Source organism: Polyodon spathula, chromosome 26 (genome assembly GCF_017654505.1).
Source record: "Polyodon spathula isolate WHYD16114869_AA chromosome 26, ASM1765450v1, whole genome shotgun sequence".
Taxonomy (NCBI): Eukaryota; Metazoa; Chordata; class Actinopteri; order Acipenseriformes; family Polyodontidae; genus Polyodon; species Polyodon spathula.
The window spans coordinates 16,980,000-17,004,956 of NC_054559.1; the positions used below are offsets into that span (position 1 = coordinate 16,980,000).

Here is a 24,957-nt window from a genome sequence, read left to right on the forward strand (position 1 = left end):
GATTTAAACAAAATCTCCCATTATTTACCAGTGACCCTTAACGAGTTTTGGTAAAACTGTACTTTTTATATTTCCTGACATCGTTAAAATGAAGGTTTAATAAGTGTGTCTGTGTTCTGTAGATGCTGGACTAGCTGGACAGTATGGGGTTATGAGTGGTAAGCAGCACACCTCGAACTGAACTGGCAGGGGAGCTTTGGAGAGGTGGCCTGTCCTGCTGCTCTGGGGTTGAGGCTAGTCTCGCACCTCTGGCAGGGGTTAACCAATGGATTCATCACAAGCAGGAGAATGACACTGTCTAGCGGCTGGAGGGGGTTGCTTGCTTGATTAATGAGTAGGTGGCTTCGTTTGTTAGTTGACATTCACACACACACACACACACACACACACACTGCTGCACTGCCCTTGTTCCATGAACACTACTGTTATCCTGGGTGCAAGCAGTCATGGAAACTCACCAAATCACATGAGTCTTAGGAGACACAGTTGCTGGAACTGGGTTCCAAAGCCTTTTGTGATGCCGTGACTCCCATGATGCCTTGCACCAGGACATCGGCAAACATGGAGCATATATAAGACTATCCATTTTTTCCATTTTAATCCAACCCAATGCCGCTGGTGCATCTTTCCCATGATGCGTGCAGGCCTCCTTGCTAAGGATGGCCACTGTAGTAATCTACTCCAGTTCGTTTTCAAGCTGTGTGCTCAGTAAGTGATTAAAGCAACAGGTGTTGAAATACAGCAGACAGTCTGCATCTGCTCCAGCCCTGCTCTATTTAAAGCTGTTACACATCTGGATTAGGCATCACAGTGCCTGCAGTCCAAAATAGCACAGGGCAGCAGGCAAGGAGGGGCGGAGCGTTGCAAAAGCTCAGGACGCCATTACACACGCGTAATGCATAGGTACATTAAAAGCAAGACCTGGCCCTATTGGCTTCTCGTTCCCCCTGCCAGGACAGCAGCTGCAGTGACGCAGTAGCCGGCTTTCGATTCTCAATGAAGACTAGCCTGAGATTGAGACTAACGAGGGTCACTGCATCGCGTCGCAGGATCGCGTTCCAAAGGTAGCCTGGACTGTGGGCAGCTGGAGGAGAATCCAGGGCACACAGTCCTCCTTGAGAGCCCCTTTAAACCTGCTGTAATCCGCAGCGGTTCAAAGGTGAGAACCACCAGCGCCGGGGGGTTCCAAAGACACCTCGGGAAGTTGAAACATCACCACAAAGCTGATCCTGATGGCTGCATTCAGAAATGAACATCAGGGCCACAGCGGACTGTCTGATCTGTTTATGAAACCAATTAAACTAGCAGCACACCATGGCCATTCGGTAATATCCAAGCACAGTAGTTTAGGTGGTGCTTAATGAAGCAGGGATATAGGCCATTAACTCTATTGGGTACTGCTATGCGCTGATTCAGAGACCCCTGTGAAATGAATGAGACAGACCCCCTGTGAAATGAATCCAGGATACGCAGCAGCAGCTAGCTCAGAGACAGTAATGTTTAGTTTTCTTCACAGCCTTGCCATTATTCCCTCCAGTGCCGACACTCCTGGTAGACGCACAGTGTTTGCCTCCTGTTTCCCTTTGAAAACAATGGACTCGTTGTCTGGAGTTTATCAGTTGTCTGCATGGAAGCGCCTGCCTTATCTCGCTCTGGCACTTGGTACAGTAACTGGCTCTAACAGCTCTGCCTTTTCAATTACATGTTTTTATTCCAGCAGACAGAAGCTGGAACACAGCGATCTCACAACATTAAATGCTTATTAGCATTTATACTGTTGAAACTTCGGGCTAGTGTGTCTGCGTTCTATTACATGTGTTTTTTTTTTTTTATGGTATTGCAAATTATTATTATTTTATATAAGTCTGTGTTAAAGTGCTTTGACTGTGGGACTATGAGGTGCTCTTCAGTCCCAGCTGCTTGCCTCAGACCTATAATGTGGGCTAGATCAGCCAGGTTGATAACAGAACGCACCAGCGCCATCTAGTGCACAGCTTGTGTATTAGAAGCATAACAAAAAGGACATTTGGTCCAAAGTGGCAGATCACTAGATGGCGCTTTCTCGTTTCCATCAAACACAACGGCAGACCTTTATGGCAGGCTGTTGAAACTGAGAGCTTCTCCTGAACTCTAGCAGAGAAGCATAAAACAACTTGCAATGAGAGGGGCGGGGCTCTAGGGTGCCAGTTGTGTGTTGTGGTGTTTTAGAATTTTAAAAGGGGGGGGGGGTTGGAAGAACAGCTGTGTTTCGTTTTTTGCTTTACCAAGTGAACAATTGCAATTGAAACCGGTAACACAGGCCTGCCTTTGAATACACACATTTCACAGCCTCAAGGTTGCTTTACAGACTATACACTGGGAAGGTGTCAGCACCAGACAAGCTGAGGTGACAGACAGTGAGAGGCAAACTAACATAAACTCAATTACGTGGGGTTAAAGAATCAGTTAACACAATACATAGATGCACACCAGCTGTGCTGTTGTAAGATGATATCTGAACAATGGCTGAGGGAAGCTTACGTCTCTACAACAATTACAAAGTTTATTAATTTTGACCATGCTTTTCCCCTGGTTACACTATGCATTTGCCATAGTTCATTTTGGTTTGCCATGTGTATTAATATGCAGTATCGTTCCTCGCTATTCTTCACAATGCTTTCCTCTGCTTGACCACGCTTTCGCTGTGCTTTATTACACTTGAAGCTCTTTTATGATGGCATGTATAAGGGAAGTGGTTCTTGAGATTTACTGAAATTAATGTATTAAGATGTAAAAAAAAAAAAAAAAAAAAAAGAACCTGTGAAATAAGAATTACCCGTTCGAATCGTAGTGCTGTTTACTGCACCAGCTTTACAGGACCAATCACAGCAAATACAAGCTCCTTTTCCATTCACCCCCTGTATATAACTTTTTCATCATTTTTTTTTTTAAATAATAATATTCTAAATAAAATAACATGTGGTGCTTGATTACACCGTGTAACAAATTATTTATTTATTTTTGTTTTATTTATTTCAGAGCAAATTATATAGCGCCATCTGCTGGTTTAACAACATACAGATCATGCACACAAAAGGGAGTTTGGTGCCATCTAGTGAATCAAAATGGAATGGCACTAATTCTTTGTAAACTGTAATTCTGGCTTGCTTGAGCAAGACTACGTGGTTGAATTCAGTAAGTTGCTTTTAATTATTTCAAAAACACACAAAGACACAATAATAACAAAACCCAAAGAATTAAAATGAAAAGTGCAAAAGCATTTCCAATATGCTCACCATCTTAAACAATCACATGATCTGAACCAAAAAAAAAAAACATTTGAAAAATTTACAAGAATAGCATCTTTAAAAAAATTTTTTTTTTACAAGAACAGCTGATATTTTCAATATTATTTTAACTTTTACTAAGTTTCTATTTTCAGAACTTAAAATCCTCTGATTGCTGAAAAAAACTGAATGCTTCACTTTCAGGACATTATATAGGGATGGAAATAAGACTTCTACTGCACAGCAGTCTCAGTTATTCCAGGCTTTAATACATGCTCAGGTGTGTCTTATGTTACTCAAAGTAAAACCAGGAATGGATCAAACTTCTATGCAACGGGAGTCTCATTTCCATCCCTGTTAGAAGTTGGGATCTGTATTGTATTGTCTAGTTGAGCCTCCACAGTGGACAGGGGCTTGTTATCTGGCTCAGAGCCCTGAGTTCTGGGCACCGCCCTGCATCAGCTGCCCCAGTAACAAGGGGAACATACTGAAAGATCCCTCCTCCTCCTCCTCCTCCTCCTCCTCCACATTACCCAGGGCTGGGTCCATCATATCAGGATACAACAGGCTTTGATAGGTCTTATTGAAGAGGCCTGGGGAGGGGGTTTGGACTCCGTGATCAGGGTTACAGGGTAGGAGGGCAAGCTTAGGTTGGGGTATCTGGGTATACCTGCCCGCGATGCCCGTCACAGTGGAGTAGTCCATAGAGCCCTGCTCAGCAAAGCTTCTCCCGGGAGCGTCTCTTACGTAGTCATCGTCAATGCAGTGCTGCAGAATCACAGCGGTGCAGTTGGTTTGGATGGGAATGGTCACTCCGTCCCCCAGGCCGGTAGGGTCCTGGTGCTCCGGCTGGCTCAACGAGGACAGCGTCTCCTGCAAGGTGTCAGACTGGGGTGCAGAGATGTCAACTTGTGCCTTGAGGCAGTGGTCACCCTGGTAGTCTCTGAAATCCTGAAAGCATGGTTACTTACAGCAATGCTCTTAAAAAGCACGGCAAAGTGGAATAATGCACAGCGACATCACAGCAAAGTTCAATAAAGCACAGCGAAAGCATAGCAAAGTGCAATAAAGCACAGTGAAAGCATAGCAAAGTACAATAAAGCACAGTGAAAGCATAGCAAAGTACAATAAAGCACAGCGAAAGCATAGCAACGTGGAATAAAGCACAGTGAAAGCATGGGAAAACTACAAAATCACTGCAGATTTACCATTGTAATTTTTTCAAAGGGTAACAGAGTGATGAGATCGAGCGCAATCTATATAGCAAAAAAAAAAACCTTGTTTTTATAATAATGTGCATGTGAATGTGAATGTGCTGGTAATTCATGTTGGGCTGTACTGACTGGAAATGCTTAAGCTGTGGTGCATTCTGCAGTTCAGGCAACGGATTACAGCAAACTGAGAGTTAACATTTTCAAGCATTTAAGATCAAGGCTGATTAGACTGTGTTTTTTGCATGCATTGCTTGAAAGTGCCACTTGTAATAAGCTGCTTGAAAGCAGCCTGCAGCTCCTTGGTGTTAAAGGGGACTGCCTGCCTGCCTGCCTGCCTGCCTGCCAGCCTCCCTGACTCTTACCATCCAGACCTCCTTGGGCATCCAGGTGGCCAGGCTGCTATCCGCGGGGTCTGGAATTCTCGAAAAGAAACAATTCTTCATCCTGGACAATAGGCAAACAAGAAATCAGAGTCAAGCTGTGCTATTCTAATCTACTGTCCGTGCACGGTGCTCTCAATGCTCAATGCTGCTGCTAGCAGTTCTGTCTGTGGTTGACTGCATGTTGCTGACCACATAGTGTAGGTACATTCCTGCATTTAGTACAGAGTGGGTATTTTGTCTGCAGTTTGCCCACAGTATAATATAGCCCTGGCGCACAGTGATTCGTTTACACCAGGGGCGTTCAATGGAGGGCCCTGTCCATTCCAGGATTAACAGATAACATGAGATAAAGAACTGCTTCAGGGTCTGGATGGAGGTTTAATTGGCTCAATTAAACAATTTAGAACAGGGCTGGAACAAAGACCAGGAGTGGATGCACCAGCTTTGCCCTGCCCTGGTTCAGAGGTTTGCTGGCTGGACTGTAGGAGCTGGTTGTGATCATTCTGAACGGCTGACCTTGCTGCCTGGTACCTACGCTTGCCTCTGCTGGACGCAGGCCAGGAGCGTGACGATGGAGATCAGGGTGAGCAGAGTGGAGAGAGGAATCACCAGCAGCATGGTACCATCATCACCTGAGAGGGAGGGAGAGAGGGAGGAAGGGAGAGAGTTAGGAGAGGGTGAGGCGAGAGAGGGGAGGGTGAAGGGGGAGAGTGAAGTGGAATTTATTATTTGTGTTTGTTTTTTTCTCCTTTTAACACTGCTTGTGAATTTAATGCTGAAGAACTCAAGGAAGAAGAAATGTATAATTCAAGATATAACTAAACACATGAGAGACACAAACGGACAGCAGCCCTTAGACTGCGTGTCACGGCTGTGTACAGTGTGTCATTCACAGAATTGAGCCAGCAGAGCGTGTTAATGTGAGGGCAGTGCTGTGTCATGTCAGTGAGATGAGGTTAAACGCTCTGTATCCACCCCCAGTACTCACGGAGTGTCTGCACGTAGATGTCCGGTCCTGCAGCGCCACCCTGGTCAGTTGAAGCCACGGCGTGGAGTTTGTACTCATGGTCCAAGGAGAGACCGTCCAGCCGGAGCTGGTGCACAGAACCATTAACCACCACGACTGCAAGACAAGAGGGGCCCGTTACAGCCAATCAGACCCCAGTACAGCACGTCACTCTCCGCCCTCTTTCATTGAATCGATTCACGTCCCTCCCCCTCCCCTGATCACAACCTTATTCCAAACACATCTTGTTTAAACTGACAGGCGATGAGCCCACAAACCAAGTGGAGACTTATATTGTACAGCTAGAGCCAAAAGTTTAGCATCACTATGTGGAATAAACAAATATTGCTTCATAAATTCAAGTGAAACCTGCTGAATAATGTTACGTTGATATATTGAATTACAAACCACTTTGTACTTTTCCATATACTTCATGAAAAACTGACAATTGAAACATTTCAAAATCTAACATGAAATACTGATGTTAAATAAAACAATCAAAATTATGTTTATAGTGTTTTTTGTTTGTTTGTTTGTTTTTTTAAATTATGTCTCAATCCTAAAATTCTAGGTGATGCAAAACTTTTGGCCACAGTTGCGTGTATTATATACTGGTTGTATTATATATTGACTGGCAGTGTTACTCACAGTCTGAGACCCCATCTTCGCTCTGGTAGAAGATGGTGTAATTTTGGATGAACCCCTGGCGATCGTCCAGCGGGATGGGGTCCCACTCCAGCTGCACCCCTGTCTTCCAGGTGGTCTTGGGACGGAGCGAGGGGCCGTGGGTTGGAGCTGGGGGGCAGAGAGATCCAGCATGAGGTACACAGCTGCGGTACAGCGGATGAACACTGTTTTAATAGTATTGGGTGCTTACCACCCTGTCTGGAGTAGGCTTGTACAGACACTGGGTCCCCAGCCTCTCCCTCATCCAGCACATAGGCAGAGACTCTGTATAGGCGCTTGGGCTCAATGCTCTCTGAAATGACCATGTCCCTGGAGTGACGGGGCAGTCGGTGCCAGTGCAGGACGCAGCCCTCCCTCTCGGACAGCACACACCACTCCAGGATGAAGCCAGACACCGAGGGCCTCTCCGGGGGCTTCCACTGGACCAGGAGGCTGTGGTCATCCACAGGAGACGCGGCCAGGGTTGAGAGACCAGGCAGCGCTGCTTGACCAGCGGCTGGGATGGTGATGCTGGCCTGGGGGGACTGCCCTGCGGAGCTGTACGCAGACAGGGAGAGGACGCAGCGTTCGGCAGGCAGGAGGATGCTGCATTCAAGGCTGGCTAGAGGAGTGGTGCCGCCACACTCGCTCAGCTCTGTCTTTTCTGGGGTACCCGGGTGCTGGCGGAATACCCTGTACCTCAGAATCCTGCCGTTGGCTTCGTGTCTTTTCAGCGGCTAAGAGAAGAGGTTAGAAAAGAGATCAGTGTGCAGAATAGTGGGGCTCAGAGGCTCAGATGTCTCTAGTGATGGACGGACTGGGAAGCCCTACCTTCCACAGGAGTGTGACCCGTCTTTCTCCCTCTGAATCGAGAGGCTCAATGCGTCTCCAAAGCTGGGGTTCTTTTGATGGAGCTGAAAATAAATAGCTTGTTATGAATCTCTGCAAACTTTTGCTGTATAGTCCAGCAGTCACAGTGAGCAGGGTTAGCTGTATAGTCCAGTCACGGTGAGCAGGGTTAGCTGTATAGTCCAGTCACAGTGAGCAGAGTTAGCTGTATAGCCCAGCAGTCACAGTGAGCAGGGTTAGCTGTATAGTCCAGTCACAGTGAGCAGGGTTAGCTGTATAGTCCAGTCACAGTGAGCAGGGTTAGCTGTATAGTCCAGCAGTCACAGTGAGCAGGGTTAGCTGTATAGTGCAGTCACAGTGTGTATCGTTAGCTGTATAGTCCAGTCACAGTGAGCAGGGTTAGCTGTATAGTCCAGTCACAGAGAGCAGGGTTAGCTGTATAGTCCAGTCACAGTGTGTATAGTTAGCTGTATAGTCCAGCAGTCACAGTGAGCAGAGTTAGCTGTATAGCCCAGCAGTCACAGTGAGCAGGGTTAGCTGTATAGTCCAGTCACAGTGAGCAGGGTTAGCTGTATAGTCCAGTCACAGTGAGCAGGGTTAGCTGTATAGTCCAGTCACAGTGTGTATAGTTAGCTGTATGGTCCAGCAGTCACAGTGAGCAGGGTTAGCTGTATAGTCCAGTCACAGTGAGCAGGATTAGCTGTATAGCCCAGTCACAGTGAGCAGGGTTAGCTGTATATTCCAGTCACAGAAAGCAGGGTTAGCTGTATAGTCCAGTCACAGTGTGTATAGTTAGCTGTATGGTCCAGCAGTCACAGTGAGCAGGGTTAGCTGTATAGTCCAGTCACAGTGAGCAGGATTAGCTGTATAGCCCAGTCACAGTGTGTATAGTTAGCTGTATAGTCCCGCAGTCAGTGGGTACAGCTAGCTGTGTAGTTAGCTGCCTCTCTCACCCCTCTCTGGTGTCCTTGCCTCTCCCGTGTTGCTCCACTCACTCCAGTGGCTCATGTCGCTCTTGTATCTGCCCCTCAGTCTCAAAGTGTAATCCGTGAAGGCGAGGAGGTCACACAGCCTCACCGGCACAGGACTGGTCTCTCTCACATCAATGAGAGTCTGCATTGGACAGAGACAGGGGCACTGTCTTACACATCTGGAAAAGCACGTAGCTGCAGGTACTGATTCCCATGCAGTGTACAGAATATTGGTTACTCAGAAATACATGTTCAGATACACCCCTCTCTACCATTTTCACAAATGCACAAAACAAAAGCTTGCTTTTCAATCTCTAAGGTCTTAGATTCAGTTTAGTTTGTTGCAGTAAGTGTGTGGTGCCACCTGTACCAAGCTATTGAAGCAAGCAGTGCTGCCTAATTGTTTGAAGCCAGGTTTTGCTCTGTGTCTCCTGTGATTATTTACAGCCTGCACGCTGGGGTCGGGCTCACATGTTTCCACAGCTTCTCCCCCCTTGCCCTGTACTGCATCTCATAGAGAGCGGACGAGGCATTGTGTATCTCCGAGTAGTGCAGGTCCCAGCTCAGCACCAGGCAGTCCTCCTGTCCTGCTACAGAAGACACGCTCACAACCCTCGGAGGAGACAGCTTCACTGTGAGAGCAGAGGAAGAGTTTCAGAGACTGAGACAGCAGGCTGGTCTCGCTGGGAAGGACTGCTATCTGACTGGGAGTTCTTTGTTTTGTCCCACTGGAGATTTGATATTTTTAGCAGAACAGTTTCACTTTGGGGTATCTATTATAAAAATGGTTATACTATGCATATTCAATAGTATACCATGTTTTTATTTGTATATGCTTTACCATACCTCTCTGTGCTTTACAATGCTTACCTGTGATTTACCATGCTTCATTAAACTGTGCTGAGCTCTAGATGTACAGCATAAACTCAAGGCAAGTGAATTAATTAACTACCAGAATGACACATTTCCCAGCTGTTACTCCAAGTGAAGGAAGTGTGGGGGGGCCTCACCTGCATCCATTCCACTCAGGCAGAGCACAGGGGAGGTCTGGCTGCCCAGCTCGTTCTCTGCCCTCACCGTCACATTGTAGGAAGCGTACAGGTTCTTGGCGGGCACGGTGCACGACCTCTCACCCGGGGCAGCCTGGCACTCCAGGGGGTCTTTGAATTTGGAGCCACAGCATCTCATCACCCTGTAGGAACCAGCAAGAAGAAAGAAGCTCAGCTTTGGAAGAAAGAGTGCTGTGGGATCTCTCCATGATTTCAATCACATGGGACCTCATGCACAAAACCTTTAAGGCCTGTGTTAAAGAATGTTGTTAAAGACTGTTCTTTTACAGCTGTTTTAATTTATTTATTCTCATTTTTCTCAGATCTCAAGATCTCAGTTTAACCTAACAGAATGTTTATAACCACTATTTAAAATAAATACAACAAATCAGTCCACCGCGTGGAGTGCAGACTGGACCCTATAGCCTGGAGATGACTGATTCGAGTCCAGGTTATGCCATCGACGATCGTGGCCGGGAGTTCCCAGGGGGCGGCGCACAATTGGCCGGGTGGGGAGGGCTCAGGTTGGCAGGGTAATCCTCGGTTCACCGAGCACCAGCGACTCCTGTGGCCAACAGGGCATCTGCGGGTCTGCCGTAGAAGCCACTCAGGTCTGTGTTGTCCTCCTGCAATATGGGTCTGGTAGCTTTGCAGAGAAAAAAGATGGCTTGGCAGGACACATTTCGGAGGACACGTGTGTCTGCCGCCATTTCCAGAGTCCGCGCGGGAGTTGCAGAGGTGAAATGGGATTAAAATAATAATTGGGCATTCCAAATTGGGGAAAAAAACGGGGTAAAAAACCACTGTCGACGACTAAATTGAAAAAAATAAATAAATAAATACCAGTCATTCACTTTTTAAGGGGGCATGTATTTGCTTTGGGTTATTTCAATAAAGAACAACAGTTTGTCCATGTGTGCAAAATCCTTGGTATGTTGGTCCACCACCTCCCCTTCCATAAACTGAAAACAAGCTCCACTTAATTCTGTGGTACAATGGCCAATTAAACAGTCATGGATCCGAAAGCACCTGCCAACCAAGCCCCCACTATCCCATGCCTCTACCGAAGCCGCTATTTGCTGTCTGATCAAGACTGACTTGCAAAAGGTAGTCTGATTATATCAGCTGGTTTGTTGCATCAGATTGCTGTACAAAGATGCTTCTGCTTTTTCAGGGAAACTGTTCTAATCAGATCAAGCCTGCACCCAGACTCCCTGCGCTAGAGATAAACTCCACAGGATGCAACGTTTCTCTCAGCCACACAAAGTAGATTACCAGTAGGAAGGAGCACTCAGTTAACAGACTGGGGGGGACACATGCTCAAGAGAGCCATCTTTCATCTCACCTGCTGACAAAACCATTAAAGTGACCAACCTTTCAAAAGCTTGAACGCTCTAAAACAAGGGATCCTACTATAATCCCATTGCATTACTAGTATTGCAAGACATTTGCACAACTGTTGCCCAGACAGTGCTCTTGACGCTGCAGCACTTTGTCTGTCTGTCTACACTGCCAATGTAGTACCACTGTCTGTCAGTCTGCATTGCCAATATACCATTGTAGTGCCGCCGTCTGTCTGCATTGCCAATGATGAGTTGGGCATGGTTTGGCTGTGGTGGCAATGCCAAACATTGGCCTGGCAATGGATTACCACTGGGAAACCACTGAGTCGCCCATGGTATTCCTGGACCACGCAGAGGAGTGCAGGACAGCCAGCCAGCCTGCCCCCTCCCTGCCTACTCACTCCGTCACGCTCAGGGTGAAGTTGGTCCTCAGCAGAGTCTCGGGTCCAGGGTCCCAGGAGCAGCTGAGGTTGGCCAGACGAATGGAAATGCAGGACAGGATCTTGGGCTGCGCAGGGGGGGCTGTGAAGCAAGAGAGGAAACAGAGTGGTGAGGGGACAGGGACCTTGAGTGTTAGGGGCTGGGCAATCGAACGGAGATGAAGCCCTTAGGCCCAGACCTTATAAAAGCTTTCAGGAAAATACTTCTGAGCTCAACAGTTAGTCATTGAACTTAGATTCCCTTTAGTATTGGATAATCAAGCAGACAACATTCGACACTGATGAAATCACTAGCCATAACGTTTGCCTCAGTTTTGTCTTTTTTGACCTTAAAACTATAATAATAAGGGGCACATCTAACAATGGTCTTAGCAGACAATGGCCCCATACTTTTCCCATGGTTATACTGCGTAGTTTATCTTTTACTATACCTCTCTGGGCTTTACAACGCTTAACTAATGTTCACTGTGCTTTATTACACTCTGCTGTTCTTTCACTATGCCACTTTCATAATGCTTTTATTATGGTGCTATTGTAGTACTTTAAAAACTAACATGCCACTTTGATCTCTCTGCTTTGAAGCAGCGTGTCGGATCCTCCATAGCGGGCGTAGCAGCTCAGATTGGCCCCAGCCAGGGGGAGGGCTGGCAGGGTCACTGTAGAGATGCTGATCCCGACAGAGCCGTACAGGTCTCTGGGGACCTCCTCTCCATCCAGCCTCCACGTGATGTCCTCAGCGTCAACCCCGCGGTCCCGGGCACAGGACGCGCTCAACGCACAGGACGCGCTCACGGCACTTCCTGGCCTGGCCACAGGGGGGCACACCGCCAGGGTGCTACAGTCCTGCCATGACGATTCTGCACCTGAGAAGAGAAACACTGGGTTTTACTTTAGTATAGCATCCTGGGATGCTCGCACTTGAACACTATACACATGAAATTGGCACAGCGTGGCATGGTAGGACCTTTAAGGACTATACGAGGTTCGCAATTCTATTAAAAAAATAAAAACAAAAATGTTTAAATACAATGCACTAGAACAAAAGGTTAGTAAACTTGCCCTTGCAAAATTCTAATTCTAGATGTATTAATGATTTGGTTATGTTCTGTTTTAGACTTCTGAAGGGTTTTTCCCCATGCAAAATTATAATTCTAGATGTATTAAGCCCCCCCCCACCCTGAAACATGTTTTTCTGAAGACTGACTGATGACACACATCAGGTTCTACAAGTGCAAAGTAACACTCCAGATAGCCCCCCCATTTAAATTCCTACCCTCACCCCCAACATTTCACTTGGACGTTATTTAAAAAGGCAACTCAAAAGCAAACATATATATGAACATTAATTTAGATCTTATATTTAACATCGTGTGATCAAGTAAACTTACAAAATGTATCGCAAAAGTCTACCGGATGATATAATAGTATATTTCTTGTTAGCTATGACAACTAATAACGGTCCCTGTTATGATCACTTTTTCGAAATGTTTAGTTGTGGTTTGTGGCACATTTCTCTCCCCTTCGTGAACCAATAGCATAGTTGTGATGCTAATCTGTGAATGTGCCAAGTAGAACAGCGAAGCTAATCAGATCCCGAAGAAGCACCCCTCACGGTTGCCTGATCAGCAGCTAGACAGGCGAAGTGAACCACAGAAAGGCGCGAAGCACTGCATGCTGGCTTGAACACAGCGCTGCACAGGAAGATGTGTGAGCCAGGCTTTAGGAAAGTGTCTATACTACTTCAAAACATGAACTTTAGTAATATTAGAACAGCTATTTTCAGTTGTGTCATTTCACTGAAATCATGCAGATATTTCAAATCTAACATGTTGGTAACACCCTTCCTGCAGGTCTGGATAACAATCTGTTTCAACCAAAACTCATATCTGAAGACATCAAGAATTTCTAAATTTATGACTGTTTGGTGTTTATTGTATTGTAGCCAGCTGCCCAACGTTTCGATATGTTGTACATATCTTTCTCAAGGAGCCTGTGTTTGAATCAAAACATTGGAGGTATTTATAGGTGTTTGACGGCATGACAACTACTTGTTATTGTTTATATTCAAATCCATGATTTATTCTGGGTCTCCTGTCTTTCTGTTTTGAATTCTCTGTCCTAGTCCTGTTTACTTCTCTATTTTGCATTTTATTGTTTATTTTAAACTGGTTTATTTTGATTGCCTTTATTAATTATGCCACAGCATTCAGATGTTCTTCTGGGTTCAGTGTCTTTAAATACAATAACTGAGAAATGGTTATTGTTGTATAAAAGATAAATTGGTTCTTTCTTATTTTTAATAGTTTCGATGTATCAATCCTAAAATGTTAATGATGCAAAACCTTTGGCCATAGCTGAAGAGCAGTGGTTCCCAACCCTGGTCCTTGGGGGCCTCTGTGTCTGTGAATGTTATAAGTACCTTCAAATCTGCAACTTCTTAGGAGCTGAGAACAATTAAAAAGGCCTAAATAAGCCAATTATTAATTCAATGAAGGGTTAAATGTAATTCTGAAAAGTCTGCAGGATGCTGGGAGGCTGGGAGTCTGTGATAGAAGATTGGTGAAAATTCAAGGCAGCTCTCATGTTTGCCATGTAGAGTGGAACATTATAAATGAGATAAAACGGCACAGGATTATGATGGAGTTCAAGTGGAACAGGCATTAACTTCTTTTAAAAGAGTAACCAACAAAGAAGTCATCCCCTCAGCATGACGAGCTGGGATGAAGCTCTGTATCAGCCCTCTGCCTACCCTTTCAATTACCATTTCAAAGATCACCATGGCTAGTGAGAAGGACAGAAACACTGAGAAGCGACCAAGGCAAAATTATATATCAGCTGTATTGTTGTACAAGTGAGTGTCGAAGTGTTTTGACGTTTGAGGCCTAAAATTGCTCAACTGTAATAGCACAAATTTTCAATAGGTGGAGCTTTAGAGTGTCTTAAAGTATTTTGGGGATTTTAAAGTGCCATTTAGCAAAAAAAAAAAAAAAAATTCTGTTTTCATGTGTACTCAATAAAGGAGTTCCTTTTTTATAGAACTGCATTTCGCGTTCTTCAGCTTGCCAAAAACAATTCAGGACTGAAAGGGTTAATGATAGAGGCCCATGCTGCCCCCACACAGCGATTTGTTACCGGTCACCTGGCCGCTGGCTGGATGCTTACTTTGTGTACGTGTTGCCTCACCTGCTTTCAAAGCTAGCCACAGCAACGGGTAGAGCCAGTTCCTCTCACAGTGTCTCTGCACAGCTACCATCCTCCCAGTCACAGTGGCCAAGCCTGGGGGAGAAATGCACACAGGAATCATGAAGCGCTGTCTGCTTCCAACTGAATTGACAGGCTTCTTCTGTCAAGTGCAGCGCTATCTGTTTTAACAAGCTGTTCCCATGCTTTGCAAGCAAACAAAAACTGGATTTTGCCAAATTTCACTTTATTCTTTAAAAGAAAATAGGAACTAACGTTTCAGAGCAGCAAACAAATTCAACCTTTTTCAGAGCAGAAATATACCTGCAAACAAATTCAATTGTGCTATTTACACTGAACAAAAATATAAACGCAACATGCAACAATTTCAAAGATTTTACTGAGTTACAGTTCATATAAGGAAATCAGTCAATTGAAATAAATTCATTAGGCCCTAATCTATGGATTTTGCATGACTGGGAACACAGATATGCATCTGTTGGTCACAGATACCTTAAAAAAAAAGGTAGGGGCGTGGATCAGAAAACCAGTCAGTATCTGGTGTGACCACCATTTGCCTCATGCAACGCGACACACCTCCTTCACATAGAGTTGATCAGGCTGTTGATTGTGGCCTGTGGAATATTGTCCCACTCCTCTTCAATGGCTGTGCGAAGTTGCTGGATATTGACGGGAACTGGAACACGCTGTCGTACACGTCGATCCAGAGCATCCCAAACATGCTCAATGGGTGACATGTCTGGTGAGTATGCAGGCCATGGAAGAGCTGGGACATTTTCAGCTTCCAGGAATTGTGTACAGATCCTTGCGACATGGGGCCGTGCATTATCATGCTGAAACATGAGGTGATGGTGGCGGATGAATGGCACGACAATGGGCCTCAGGATCTCGTCATGGTATCTCTGTGCATTCAAATTGCCATCAATAAAATGCAATTGTGTTCGCTGTCCATAGTTTATGCCGGCCCATACCATAACCCCACCGCCACCATGGGGCACTCTGTTCACAACGTTGACATCAGCAAACCGCTCGCCCACACGACGCCATACACGCTGTCTGCCATCTGCCCGGTACAGTCGAAACCGGGATTCATCCATGAAGAGCACACTTCTCCAGCGTGCCAGTGGCCATCGAAGGTGAGCATTTGCCACCTGAAGTCGGTTACGATGCCGAACTGCAGTCAGGTCAAGACCCTGGTAAGGACGACGAGCACGCAGATGAGCTTCCCTGAGACGGTTTCTGACAGTTTGTGCAGAAATTCTTCAGTTGTGTAAACCCACAGTTTCATCAGCTGTCCGGGTGGCTGGTCTCAGAGGATCCCGCAGGTGAAGAAGCCGGATGTGGAGGTCCTGGGCTGGCGTGGTCACACGTGGTCTGCGGTTGTAAGGCCGGTTGGACGTACTGCCAAATTCTCTAAAACGATGTTGGAGGCGGCTTATGGTAGAGAAATGAACATTCAGTTCTCTGGCAATAGCTCTGGTGGACATTCCTGCAGTCAGCATGCCAATTGCACGCTCCCTCAAAACTTGAGACATCTGTGGCATTGTGTTGTGTGACAAAACTACACATTTTAGAGTGGCCTTTTATTGTCCCCAGCACAAGGTGCACCTGTGTAATGATCATGCTGTTTAATCAGCCTCTTGATATGTCACACCTGTCAGGTGGATGGATTATCTTTGCAAAGGAGAAATGCTCACTAACAGGGATGTAAACAAATTTGTGCACAAAATTTGAGAGAAATAAGCTTTTTGTGTGTATGGAAAATTTCTGGGATCTTTTATTTCAGCTCATGAAACATGGGACCAACACTTTACATGTTGCGTTTATATTTTTGTTCAGTGTATATCAACGATTGATTTCTGTATAAGAACCAGCTCCACAAAGGAATACTTTACCATTCATTAAAACACCAGCATTGCGTGAAACAATTTGGGATAACACCTTATATAGTGTCTCTTACTGTGTATTTACATAGTAAACACATGTGTACTTGCACAGAATTACAGTGTTATTACAATATACTTCACGAGTACATCTATGCATGATATATGGAAGCACCTAATTGTATCAGAAGTGGGTTAGGGATATATCTTGCACAAAGCCTTGCACATGAAGTACATTGTAACAATGCAAAATACCAATGCTAGTATGTGGAAGCAGATTACTAAGTAACAGCTATACAAATACATAGTAATTAGAGACACTTAATGTAAAGTGTTACCCAATTTTGTATTTGCTCATGTCACATTGTTTTGATTTGTCACAGAACTACAGAATTATCATGCTTTTCCCATGGTTATATTTTTAATTTACCAGAGTTTACCCTGGTTTGCCATGATTATTAATGTGCTTTACAGTAAGCCTTTACCCTACCTCTCTGAGCTTTAGCTAACCTATACTTTACCATGCTTTCCACATGCTTTATTACACTATGCTATGCTTTGACTATGGGAAACTTTATAAGGGATAAATCTGAGTGAATCTCAAGATATTGCACAGGCATAACTACAAAACGTAATAGAATCATAGAATACAGCAGTGCTTTAAATTCTGGTCCTATAAAAGTCAAAAAAGGAGTCACACAAACACAACAAGACAGCCCTATTAGATTGGAGGTCATCAGCATGCTTACCCTGGCAAATATGAACCCTGTATCTCAGATGCTATCTGAGCTGCCTTTACTAAACCAGATCAACACTAAAGGCACACTTAAATAAAACATAAAGACCTTTGATTTGCTCTGAGAGATAAAATCACAATTTTTTTTACAAAAGGAAATTGTTTTTTATATTATTTTGAAGGGGGAGGGCAGAACACATATCACCATGATTTGATCAAGCTTTCGTAGCGAATGTGCCTAAAATGTTAAACCACAGCTGCCAATAAAGTATTTAAAAGTGCCAACTGCCTACATAATCAAGACTTCAAATAACGCAGAGAAGAAAATAAGACTCCCATTGCATAGCAGTTTGATCCGTTCCTGGTTTTACTACAAGTTTAATAAAGACACACCTGAGTTTGCACTGGGGCTAATCATGTTCGTATTAACACCTGGAACGGATGAAACTGCTATGCAGTAGGAGTCTTGTTTCCATCTGTATTAGATACGGTCTCAGCTTTGGATATCCTATCTGAGGTGAGCTGCACTCAATTAAATACACATATTGAATCATTTTATAGACTTGTAAAATGCAGTATGTTGGAGAATTTAAAGATTTTTTTTTTAAATTCCAACTAAACTCAAAATGATCTGTCTTCCGGGGTGAATGTTCACAGTGATGTCACAATGCTGTTTTTTAAAAAAAAATTTAATATCTGCACTGTAACGAATGATAAGATGATTTATTGTAACGGATCACCGCTATGACATCACATAGCTGGTACGTCAATACAAACAGACATAACACAGGATCATCTGCTGCCCTGCAGTGTATGATTCTCATTGAAATGTAATCTCTGGCTGCTCGAAGCAAACTGGCGTCTCTCTTCCAATACAGACGCTAAGCATGACGCATTACTATTTAAATCATAAACACAAAGATTGCATTCAATAGAATTCAACCAAAACCATGCAAAGTTAAGCAAGCATTGTAAAACCCATACAGGCTGGTAAAGCTGATTACGAAACATGACAAATCATGGTAAACTAGATCCAGACCCAGCCTGTCAGCACATTTTAAACCCTGATTCGTGCACCTCATTGCAAAACGAAGAAAGTTAGCGTTATATTTATTTGTGGAACACACATGTCCTTGTACCTTAATGGGTTAAAAGGAAAGGTGTCTCGTGCTAACCCAGCTCAGTCTCTGCTCTGTGCCAATGCGTTTCTGCAAAGCTTTCAATGGCAGGAAACCGATGGCAGACATTGCTCGCTGTGTTAGATTGGGCTGCGCTGCTGCGATTCCTGTGGTGGGTACATTTTGTATAGTAGAGCTAGCATTACAGGAGCAATCGCCATATACTCTACATGTGATGGGGAGTATCAGGTCTCTCCATGACAGTACTGGCCAGGGTTTTACAATTCATTATCTTAGAAAACTTCCCTCTTTACATTTGCATGGTATTTTATGCAGTTTATCCCGTGATTTTACTATGCATAGTTTACCCATGAAATACCAATAAAATTTTTCTTTGAGCAAAAATCAGAGCGCAAGCTGTATATGTAATTTATGTAATTTGATACATTATAGTTTGACTTACAGTGCCTTGCAAAAGTATTCAGACTCTCTCGCAGTTTTCACATTTTGCTTCTTCAAAGTAGGAATTAATATGTGTTATATACACAAACTACTTTCAAACATTCATTCAAAGCAAAAACAAAAAGAAAGACGTAAATAGATCATTAATATGAAATAAAAATGGAAAAGTCATGATTGCGTAAGTATTCAAACCCTTTGCTGTGGCAAACCTAAATTCATTCAGGTTCACAAAATGACCTTAACGAGCCGCACAGTTAGTTGAATGGTCTCTGTCTGTGTGCAGTATTAGTGGTCCTCATGATTTCAGAATAAAAACACCTGTCTCTGTGAGGTTCCTTGGTCAGGTAGTGAATTTCAAGCAAAGACTCAACCATAAAGACCAAGGAGCTTTCAAAGCAAGTCAGGGATAAAGTCATTGAAAAGCACAGATCAGGAGAAGGGTATAAAAAATATCGAAGTCTCTGAATATCCCTGTGAGCACAGTCTACTCAATCATCAAGAAATGGAAGGTGCACTGTACCACCCAGACACTGCCTAGATCAGACCGTCCCTCCAAACAGAGCAGCTGAGTTCAATGGCTGAGATGGGAGAAAATGTTCATCAGTCAACAATATCCAGAACACTTCACAAAAGCAACCTGTATGGCAGGGTGGCAAGAAGGAAGCCATTACTAAAAATAAGCCATCTCAAAGCCCACATGGAGTTTGCAACAAAGCACCTGAGTGATCCTGCAAAAATGTGGCAAAAGTTTTTGGTCTAAATGTCAAGCATTACGTTTGGCGCAGACCCAACACAGCACATCTCCCAGTCAACAACATCCCTACAGTCAAGCATGGTGGAGGCAGCATCATGCTATGGGGATGCTTCTCCTCAGGAGGGACTGGAAAGCTTGTTAGGATTGAGGGAAAAATGGATGGAGCAAAGTACAGGCAAATACTAAAGGAAAACCTGTTTCAGTCTGCTAAAGACTTAAAACTGGGGCAAAAATTTACCTTCAGCAGGACAATGATCCAAAGCACAAGGCCAAAGCTACACTGGAGTGGCTTAAGAATAAGAAAGTAAATGTCCTTGAGTGGCCCAGTCAAAGTCCTGACTTGAATCCTATTGAGAATCTATGGAAAGACTTGAAAACTGCTGTCCATAAGCGATCCCCAAGCAACTTGAGAGAGCTTGAGCAAATCTGCCAAGGAGAATGGACACAAATTGCACCAAGCCGGTGTGCAAAGTTGGTAGAGATTCACCCAAAAAGACTTGCAGCTGTAATTGCTGCCAAAGGTGCTTCCACCAAATATTGAGTTGAATACTTATGCAATCAAGATAATTCAGGTTTTTCTCTTCAGTTTTTGCTGACATTTACTGTAACTCGTCTTACCCTTGGAAGTCTTCAGTTTGAGCATTCAAGTTTTGAATAAAATATTAAGTTTAAAAAAAATGGGACACCATAGAAAGGGTCTGAATACTTTTGCAGGGCACTGTATATTTACACCTTTGCAATTAACACAATTACAGTAATTGTCATATTATAGTTAAAGAGAAAATTAAAACAGGTTGATAGATGCCAGTTAATAATGCTCCAAAGAATTACAAGTAGCCTGTCCTCAAATGAGGACCACTTAAGGGTTAATATGCTTTCCCATACCTCTGGGCTTTACAATGCTTACCTGTGCTTTAGCATGCTTGCACTGTGCTTTATTTCACTTTGCCATGCTTTTACTATGAGAAACTTTATTAAGGGCTGCTATACCTCAAGCAGTCTCATTCTAAAATCCCAAGAAAAAAAACTCTGTTTCCCATAGTAAAAGTACAGCAAAGTTTAAGAAAGGAGAGTGAAAGCATGGTACAGCATAGGGAAGCATTAGCACAGAGAGGTAGAGCAAACCAGGGTAAGCTACAGTCAATGAATGGAAAAAGCTGCACAATTACTGTGCAAATTTACCTTGGTAAACTATTATACAAGAAGGGCCAGCAAGTGCCACAGAACTTGAAAGATTGATATAGAGACCAGCTGGAATTACTGTAAATTATATTCATTGTTGGCTTTGTAGCTTTAAAAAAAAAGCTAATTTAATACTGGAGGAAACAGTGGCCTCTTATAAACGCATACTGTGGTGAAAGGAAGGTAAACCAGAAAACTATGTGCAAATTCAGCACAATAAACATTGTAATTATGCAGCATACAGCAGGGGCTAATTTCCATATTAGATTAATGCAATTGGCAGAGATGATATTTATGAACAAGCTGTTAATGTCACACAAAGAGACAGCTTCAGTCATTGAACATGAACAAAGCATTATATTATTTCCAGATAATACACAATGTATTGTGTTCCAGGGAGAAGTGAACAGCTGTCTAACATGCATGTCCACAAGTCAGGAACCTGTTGTGCCCTTAAACTGAAGAACACAATAGGGGACACAGCACTACATACTGATCGACATTTGTTGCATCTGTGATACTGATAAGGAATTAAAAAAATCTAGTCTAGACTTCTTGCTCCTTTAATAAATGCGTGCTTCGCTTTACACTGTAATGATAAATATGTATTTTGCCGGCTCAGGATTGAATTAATTAGCTGCGTCACCAATGTAGTCTCGATTTTAATTTGCCCTGTGGGATGAAGCCATGGGTATGCTAATCCCTCTTAATAAGGAGTTAATTTCCAAGGCAGAAAATAATATCAGGGTTGTGGGAAGTGGCACAGAACACATGTAAGAGAACACTTTGAAGCCTGGCTTTCATTAACATTAAGCAGGAAACAGAGGAGCTGCATTCTGTGTTCTTATATCAAAGACAGTAAAGACCTCTTACTGATCAGCATTAATTAAAAGGCACAGTCGTCTACCCTTTTCACAAGAATACAATTACACTTCAATCCCATTTATGGTCGCTTTAAAAAAAATAGTCCTTAAATCAATGCTTAATGTTTCGTGACTATGGATCATAATTTCTATAGACAGTTATTGTTTAAATAAAATAATATATATATATATATATATATATATATATATATATATATATATATATATATATATATATATATATAAATATGTATATATATACACCTACATTGCTTATAATGGACTTTCAACTAAACCAAAATCCATAGGTGTCTACTGACCAAAAATCTGTCTGGGCACTTGTGAAATATTAACCGTTATTCTCAGAGGTGAGTGTGCAGTTTCCCCATAGCTTATCACCATCTTTGCAAGACTTTAGTGTGCTTTACCAGGCGTATCTATGATCTTCAGTGCGTGCCTGTGGTTTATCTCGTCTGCACTTTAACGAAACTTCCAGCAAGCATTCAAATGAAGAATCTGTTAAGCATTAATAAGATCGTTCAGACTGAGGCGGGCCAATTCTATCCCGGCCTCTTCTATCCCAGGCATTGGAGAGGGTATGCACATAGAGAACATTTACCACAGCCGAAAAACGAAACAAACGAAAATAAATAATAAAAATAAACTTAGTTTGTTTCAAATATTCAAGTTTATCGCATAAAATCGGACCTATTATTCAGAGACACTGGCACGTTTTACAATTACACACTATTTTCAGGTTCGTCCAATTTTCGCAATGAGACGTATTAAAAATATTAAAGATTTTAATTTATTTTTTAAATCCCAACACAGGTAAAAGCATTATATTGAGAGATTTTACTGCACGTTCTTCTATTAATGTTGCCTATGTCATACCAGTGCCCTTGTTCATTGATGTATGTCCCCTTGAAGACCCGTATTAATGAACACAAAAGTACTTCAGGGAGAAATGATACCAATCCTTCAGCTAGCTGTACATTTTAATAAAAACAACATTCCATATCTGATCTGGTATTTGTGTTGACGTACAGATTGAGTGTTTAAAATAATAATAATAAAAAAAAGTCTGTGGTCTTAATGTTCTAATTGCAAATAGAAGGTTTGCTGAAGTAAAGATGTGGTACACCGAGTGTCCAAAAAGCGGCGTTACTCTATCAAATTAAGTCTGCTCATGATTAAGACTCTGTCGAAACGCGTTGCGATCGTTTGTGCTTTTTTGCGTTCTTATAAATATGTGAAGAGAAAAGCTAAAATTAAAAAAAAGAACGATGGAAATTATTTGTTAAGATTTGGTTGTCTTCTTCACTCAAATCAATGTATATGGCCTGTTGGCAACCTACAAGCGGTATTTTCTCAAGGGTATATCCGAATAAAACTGAAATATCTGCTACTGTGCTAGACGTGTGGATACAGCGGTCGGTGAGACACGTCGTAACAGTGTTTACATTTCGCGTCACTACTCAGAGACTTGGGTGGCCACACACAACACAAGGTGAACGCATGTAAGGGAGCAGGCGGGGACACAAAACACAAGCAAACACAACATATCGCACATACACAAAAGAGCAACACAATAAACATTAAACAATTCCAAAAATAAATTGTACAAGTCCCGCAACGGCTGATGGGAATCTAGTCCCCTGCTTCTCCTTGAACAATTTACTAACTCAAAGTGGATGAGTGTTATGAATTCAATTTGAATTTAAGTCAATGTAACTTGATTTATTTTATTTAAAATGACGTCGGGTTCACCATAATACAAACCTGCAGCCTTCAGTAGATATTTTGTAAAGCATTGTGTTCATCGTGGGAAGACAAAATACCATGGCAAACTCCATCCTTACTTTGTAAAACTATAATGGCAAACGTTAAACAGTGCCTTCTGCAATGCATTTCACTAAGTTTATAGTCTTCTGCAATGCATTTCACTGTAGTTTAGTCTTCTGCAATGCATTTCACTAAGTTTATAGTCTTCTGCAATGCATTTCACTAAGTTTATAGTCTTCTGCAATGCATTTCACTATAATTTATAGTCTTCTGCAATGCATTTCACTAAGTTTATAGTCTTCTGCAATGCATTTCACTATAATTTATAGTCTTCTGCAATGCATTTCACTAAGTTTATAGTCTTCTGCAATGCATTTCACTATAGTTTATTCTTCTGCAATGCATTTCACTATAATTTATAGTCATCTGCAATGCATTTCACTAAGTTTATAGTCTTCTGCAATGCATTTCACTATAGTTTATTCTTCTGCAATGCATTTCACTATAGTTTATAGTCTTCTGCAATGCATTTCACTATAGTTTATAGTCTTCTGCAATGCATTTCACTATAATTTATAGTCTTCTGCAATGCATTTCACTAAGTTTATAGTCTTCTGCAATGCATTTCACTATAGTTTATAGTCTTCTGCAATGCATTTCACTAAGTTTATAGTCTTCTGCAATGCATTTCACTAAGTTTATAGTCTTCTGCAATGCATTTCACTAAGTTTATAGTCTTCTGCAATGCATTTCACTATAGTTTATAGTCTTCTGCAATGCATTTCACTATAGTTTATTCTTCTGCAATGCATTTCACTATAATTTATAGTCTTCTGCAATGCATTTCACTAAGTTTATAGTCTTCTGCAATGCATTTCACTATAGTTTATTCTTCTGCAATGCATTTCACTATAATTTATAGTCTTCTGCAATGCATTTCACTAAGTTTATAGTCTTCTGCAATGCATTTCACTATAGTTTATTCTTCTGCAATGCATTTCACTATAATTTATAGTCTTCTGCAATGCATTTCACTATAGTTTATTCTTCTGCAATGCATTTCACTATAATTTATAGTCTTCTGCAATGCATTTCACTAAGTTTATAGTCTTCTGCAATGCATTTCACTATAGTTTATTCTTCTGCAATGCATTTCACTATAATTTATAGTCTTCTGCAATGCATTTCACTAAGTTTATAGTCTTCTGCAATGCATTTCACTAAGTTTATAGTCTTCTGCAATGCATTTCACTATAATTTATAGTCTTCTGCAATGCATTTCACTAAGTTTATAGTCTTCTGCAATGCATTTCACTATAGTTTATTCTTCTGCAATGCATTTCACTATAATTTATAGTCTTCTGCAATGCATTTCACTATAGTTTATTCTTCTGCAATGCATTTCACTATAATTTATAGTCTTCTGCAATGCATTTCACTAAGTTTATAGTCTTCTGCAATGCATTTCACTATAGTTTATTCTTCTGCAATGCATTTCACTATAATTTATAGTCTTCTGCAATGCATTTCACTATAGTTTATAGTCTTCTGCAATGCATTTCACTAAGTTTATAGTCTTCTGCAATGCATTTCACTGTAGTTTTTCCCGATTGAGTAATAAACGCACACACTCACACGTACATCGCAGACACACCTTGCACACATGTTACCTTTGCGCTGGGTAGAGCAGTATATCGCAAGGAATGAGAGAAAGAAAAGTCGTCTTCTATCAATTAAGTTTTCATACAGCCAGGGAAACTGTAATACACCTTCATCGCCTACTACT

At 42.4% G+C, this 24,957-nt stretch overlaps 1 protein-coding gene across 1 annotated transcript; it reads right to left on the bottom strand.

Moving 5' to 3' along the window:
- Positions 1-3,368: 3,368 nt before the first annotated feature.
- Positions 3,369-24,957, bottom strand: LOC121300512 (granulocyte colony-stimulating factor receptor-like). The gene is made up of 14 exons (XM_041229080.1): positions 24,842-24,957; positions 14,371-14,463; positions 11,742-12,050; positions 11,149-11,269; positions 9,361-9,547; positions 8,827-8,982; positions 8,338-8,497; positions 7,367-7,449; positions 6,747-7,272; positions 6,518-6,664; positions 5,852-5,986; positions 5,399-5,495; positions 4,843-4,924; positions 3,369-4,217 (listed from the first exon to the last, which is right to left on the bottom strand). Exons 2-14 carry the CDS (start codon positions 14,438-14,440, stop codon positions 3,693-3,695), a joined length of 2,598 nt encoding a protein of 865 aa, XP_041085014.1. The 5' UTR covers positions 14,441-14,463; positions 24,842-24,957; the 3' UTR covers positions 3,369-3,692.